This window comes from Rhincodon typus, chromosome 9, assembly GCF_021869965.1.
Source record: "Rhincodon typus isolate 14 chromosome 9, sRhiTyp1.1, whole genome shotgun sequence".
In the NCBI taxonomy this organism is placed as follows: domain Eukaryota; kingdom Metazoa; phylum Chordata; class Chondrichthyes; order Orectolobiformes; family Rhincodontidae; genus Rhincodon; species Rhincodon typus.
In genome coordinates this window covers 75,226,387-75,232,238 of record NC_063340.1, presented here as the reverse complement: position 1 = coordinate 75,232,238, position 5,852 = coordinate 75,226,387, and the positions used below count along the sequence as shown (strand labels likewise).

The 5,852-nt window shown below is 41.3% G+C and overlaps 1 protein-coding gene across 1 annotated transcript in view; it reads left to right on the top strand.

Moving 5' to 3' along the window:
* The first annotated feature begins 579 nt into the window (after positions 1 to 579).
* Positions 580 to 5,852, top strand: part of LOC125484080 (zinc transporter 6-like) — a 53,524-nt gene continuing 48,251 nt past the window's right edge. The window contains exons 1-2 of the mRNA XM_048601356.1: positions 580 to 606; positions 1,413 to 1,475. Coding sequence (XP_048457313.1) covers positions 580 to 606; positions 1,413 to 1,475 — 90 coding nt within the window. The remainder of the gene's footprint in view (positions 607 to 1,412; positions 1,476 to 5,852) is intronic.

Below are 5,852 nucleotides of genomic sequence, written 5' to 3'. Positions count from 1 at the left end.
CCCCCCCCCCCCCCCCCGCCCCCCCTCCCCCCCCCCCCCCCCCCCCTTCTCCTCTTCTCCCCCCCCCCCACCACCGTCTCCTCTTCTCCCCCACTGTCCCCTCCCCCACACATAATCACTGGGTACCACTGCAATGTCAGTACTGTTAAAAAGTCTGATTCATATTCTATTCCACATTTGGAAGACTGTATTGAGAAAGTGGGGTGAGCAAAGTTTTATATTTAAAAGTTGGACTTACTCAGAGGGTACTGACAGGTACCTTTATCTGAAAGAGTGAAGGATATTTCTGCTTTCATGACACCAAATGGCCTGCACCAGTTTAATGTTGTTCCATTTGTTACGAAAAATGCACCAGCCACATTTTCAAAGTCTAACCTATAAAGTCATTTTGGGATTACTCAATTATGTGGTTTACATCAATGATCTGGTGATGCTTAGTCACAAAGGAAGGAACATTTGGAGCATCCATCGGAATTGTTTGATCAACTTCAGGAGGTGGTCTTGGTGACGAACCTGGCTAAGAGTGAGTTCGCAAACGCCCATGTCATATTCCTGGACCATGTCATTGGACATGGACGGATGGCCCCACAGAAAGTGAAAACAAAGGTTATTCGGGAGTTTCCCGCATCATCGACGATTTCTGGGACTGAGTGGTTTTAATTAGACATTCATACCGAATATTAGTGGTGCGGTTGCTCCACTGACTGATTTATTGAAGAAGTGCAGAAAATCTTAGTGGGCAGAGACATATCAGAAGGCATTTGACAGCCTGAAAGCTGTATTAACCCCTGCCCCAGTGTTAGCTACACCTAATTACGCAAACCCATTCAAGGTGGCGGTTGATGTGAGTGATGTGGGTGTCAATGCTGTGCTCTTGCACAATGATGAGAATATAGAAAGATCTGTTGGGTATTTTGCCAGAACATTGAATAATCATCAACAGGAATATTCCACAATTGAGAAGGAGACCTTGAGCTTAATGTTGACTTTGCAACATTTCAACATTTATATTTCCAATAGTGTGTCTGAGACAACAATATATACTGATCTTAAGTCCTTAAAGTTTTTGGGAAAATTTAAGGATAAAAATACCCGACTGTTTAGATGGAGCTTATTATTGCCTGATGGTTATCTTTATAATCCCTGGTGCTTTCATTCAGATTTTGCTTAGCTGCCATTCCAAAACAGTAAATGCAGAGTTGATGTTTTTGATATACAGCATTACAATAAGCTTTGAAAAGTAGGAAGGAGCACCCAAATATGAAAATCTAATATTATTATAAAAACTCATTCAATAGTGGGTTATTTGTGAGATGTTAAAGATGTATGTTCATATAGTATTTGACCTATTTAAATCATTTAAAATGTTCCTATTAAAATATGTTTTAAATGATGTTCATAAATATTTATAGATCTTGATCAATTTTGATCTTCCAGGGTACAAGAGAAAACTAGATACCAGTACTTATCTTTTGGTAAGTCCAATGTTTAACACTGTCTGATTTCTCCTTGTTCTTTATTCAAACACAACTTGGGTGAATTAGGAATCTACCTTCTGACTATGCTGTCTGAGGGAACTTGTGTCAAAATGATGACTGGATACTCAGGAACACCACCTGCATCTTAACTGATGGCGTCTAACTTTTTTTAGTGTTAATTAATTGTACTTTTGAGTATTGTTTTAAATTTGTTTCATGAGCAGAAATACCATTTTGAAATCTTTCATGTTAATGAGATGGCACAGGGATGGAGGCTTACCATTTGTGTTGTAGACAGTAATTAAAAGAAACTTGGAGATCTGTAACAGTAGCATAGAGTGATAAGATGTAAGATTGTTATTACTGTTTCTATTAAACAATAGATTATTGACCTTAGTGGTGGCAAGGCTTTCCCCTTTGCAGAGGATTGGAGGAAGAGTCAATCAAACAATTCATACAATTAAGAACAAAATACAGATGCTAGAAATCTGAAATAAAAACAAAAAATGCTGGAGAAACTTGGATCGTTTGACAGCATCTATGGAGCAAGAAACAGAATTAAGGTGTTTCCAATTTCAAAATGGGTGACGGAGGTTACCATCTTCCTCCAATGCTAACCATTCTGTCCTGGGCCTGTTGCAGTGTTCCACTAAAATTTAACACGAGCTGTAGTAACTGAAACTTAATGACTACTTAGGCACCTTATAGCCTCTAAATGTAAAAATTGAGTTCAACAACTTCAGAGCAGAAGGTCGGTCTTTCATTTTGATTACAATTCCTATCCCCCCCACCTTGTTTGTAAGTTGTTAGCTTTGATCCTTATCCTTTTACACACCTATTCATGCCTATTCTACATCTCAAACACTTCTTTACCACCATTAACACTCCCTTTAACTTTTGTTCTAGGCACCCTCCCCATCTGTACCACTTGCTTTTCCTTTGTCAATGGCATAAAAATGGCATTTTCCATTTCCATTCAATTCAAACAAGAGTGATATCAGATTCTGAAATGTTAACTCTGTTTCTCTTTTCAGAGATGCTGCCAGGCTTGCTGAGTTTCTCCAGCATTTTCTTTTTTGATTTAAAACAATTTGTGAGTTCATTCTCAAATGAAAACAGAAATTGCTGGAAAAGGTCAGCAGGTCTGGCAGCATTTGTGGAGAGAAATCAGAGTTAACGTTTCATGTCCAGTGACCCTTCCTCAGAACCTGAAACTCTGATTTCTCTCCACAGATGCTGCCAGACCTGCTGAGCTTTTCTAGCAATTTCTGTTTTTCTTTCTGATTTCCGGTATCTGCAGTTCTTTCGGTTTATCGTGCGTTCATTCTGTTTGCTAATCGTATACATTGGTCTACCATGAAATAAGCCAGCTTTAAAAAGTATATATCTGTTCATTCTTTGTGTTGATCAGTGAATAGATGACATCAGATTTTGTATTATTAGATCTTGGGTTGTGTGCTACCCTCTGTGTTTCTTCTTAGTGGTGCTGAACATGGAGAAGCACTGATTCATCAACGGTGGTGAGGGAAATAGGTGATAATCAGTTGGAAGTTTCTTTGCCCAAATTTGACCTGATGCCATGAAACTACGTGTGGCTTGGAGTTAATGTTGACTCCCAAACCACTCTCTCCTGATAGTGCTGCCACATCTGCTGGGCTATGTTCCTTCTGTTTTCTCCAGCCACTCTACAGACTTCCATGGTCCATGTGCAGCAGTGGCAGAGAACTGGAATGAATGCATCAGAACACCAAGTGGCCCCTCGCATCCACTGCACAGCTTAGAGGGAGCATTCCTGCAGAATCTGTCCTGCCACCTGGACAGAACATTAACCAGGAATGGCACTGGAGAATCTGGGGCATTGGCTGTGAAGGATTGATTAATTAATTGATTTATTGTCACGTGTACCGAAATACAGTGAAAAGTTGTGTTTACGAGCCATACAGGCAGATCACAGCAAGCAAAGGATGCATAAACTTAGAGGCATACAGGTTACTTTGCAGGTTACACTAATTGAGGCTAGAGTCCATTCAACAGTCTGATAAGGGCTAGAAAGAAGCTGTTCCTGAACCTGCTCATGCATGTGTTCAGGCTTCTGTATCTTCTGCCTGACGGAAGAGGTTGTAGGAGGTCATTACCAGGGTGCCATGGGTCTTTGGTGATGTTGGCTGCCTCTTCGTGGCAGCGAGCCATGTAAATAGAGTCCGTGAATGGAAGATTGGCTTCCGTGATGGTCTGAGCTGTGCACACCACCTTCTGTGATTTCTTATGGTCCTGGGCAGAGCAGTTGTCATACTAGGCTGTTAGGCACCCGGACAGCATGCTTACAGTGGTACTTCTGTAGAAGTTTGTGAGGGACCTCATAGACATGCCAAATTTCCTCAGCTGCTTGAGGAAGAAGAGGCATTGTTATGCCTTGACTGTCGCATTTACTCGGGAAGTCCTGGACGGGTCATTGGTTATCATCACTCCTAAGAACTTTATGGTCTTCTCTCTCGCAACCTGAGTTCCGTTGATGTCGATGGGGTGGCGCGTACTCCTCCTTTATTTCTGAAGTCAGTGATCAGTTCTTTAGTTTTACCGACGTTGAAAGACAGATTGTTTCCAATGCACCATGTCACCAAGCCTCTATCTCCCTTCTGTATTTTGACTTGTCTTTGTTAGATATCTGCCCCACCACAGTGGTTTCAACAGCAAACTTGTAGATGGCGTTCATTTGGAATTTGGCAACACAGTCGTGGGTGTACAGGGAGTACAGTAGGGGGCTGAAGGCACATCCTTGGCGGCCTACAGTGTTGTGTGTTATTGTGGCGGAGTTGCAGTTACCTACCCTCACTGTAGCCTATGGGTCAGAAAGCTGAGGATCCAGTTGCAGTGGGCGGAGCTGTGACAGAAGTCATGCAGTTTTGAGATCAGTCTGGAGGGGATAATGGTGTTGAAGGCAGAGCTGTAGTCAACGAGCAGGAGTCTGACGTAGGTGTCTTTGTTGTCCAGATGTTCCAGGAATGAGTGCAGGGCTTGGGATAAGACATCCTCTGTGGACCTGTTATGTTGGTAGGCAGATTGTCGGGGATCGAGGCAGTTTGGGAGGCTGGTGTGGGCCATGACCAGCCTCTCAAAGCACTTCATGATTATCAAAGTCAGAGCTATTAGGCAGAAGTCATTAAGGTACACTGCTTGTATTTTCTTGGGTACGGGGTTGATGGTGGTCTTACTGAAGCAGGTGGGGACTTCGGCTTGTAGGAGGGAGAAGTTGAAGATGTTGGTGAATACCTCCGCCAGTTGGTCTGCACAGGATCTGAGTACTAACTTTGTCAGATTGTTACTTGACTAGTCTATGGGACAGCTTGGCCAAGAGCACAAGCACCCAGTTATTAGTGAGGAGAACTTTACAGGGTCAACAGGCCTTTGTCATTTTTGGTGCCTAAGTTTATCCCAGGTAATCAGTCCAGTTTTATTATTTGACTTTTCTGTAGCTTTTTGATAAAACTAATTGCTAGGCGATTTCAGAGCACATTTAAGAGGTATAGTTGCACTTACAGCAACGGATAATTATCTAGATTAATGCAGTGGTATCCTTGCTGTAAGTTGGAGGTTGGTGCTGGCAATTCATTCAGATTTTTGGAGATTCTCACCATGCTACTGGGGAAGGACTCGACATCAACGTAGCTCAAACTTGTGCTTGTCACTTACTTGAAGATATAAGTAATGACTTTACTCTTTGAAGCAGAACAAAATGCATTCTTTTGAAGTTTAGTTGCTTCCACACAATTAACTTTCAAAACAGTGAAGGGAAAATGGAATTTAAATAATGTTTAACATAGTGTGCTGAAGAAAAGCAGCGGTATGACAGCAGCTGTAGAGACAAAACGGAGTTAAAAGTTTCAAATCCACTGACTCTGCCAGTTTTGAAGGTTCACTGGATTCAAAAAATTAAACTTTTTTACTTGCTATTGAAACTGTTATACCTTTTCATGTCAGATTGTTAATATCCACAGTTCCTTATGTTTATTTAAATAATATATGCTCTGATCTACTTTGTGATTTGCATCAGTCTTCAGTACTCCATGGGCAGTATTGATGATTGACTGTTTAGTCAGACTCACTGAAAATACCTAAAGGGCAGACCTATCATTGGAAGTGCAGGTTCTATTCAGCCTAAACGTAGATCTATCATAGATGCAAGTTTCATAGTGAATAGATTGTTTTAGCTTGGTTCTAGCAAAATTAATTTCAACATCCTGCACAGTTTGCTGCCAACTTGATCCATATTCTTCAGTCTCAGAACCAAGTTTCTGATGTTCAGTATGTACACTATGCTTGGGAGGAGTTGTCAGTGTTTTATTTTGGAAATTAATTGAGACTAAATTTCCTCAT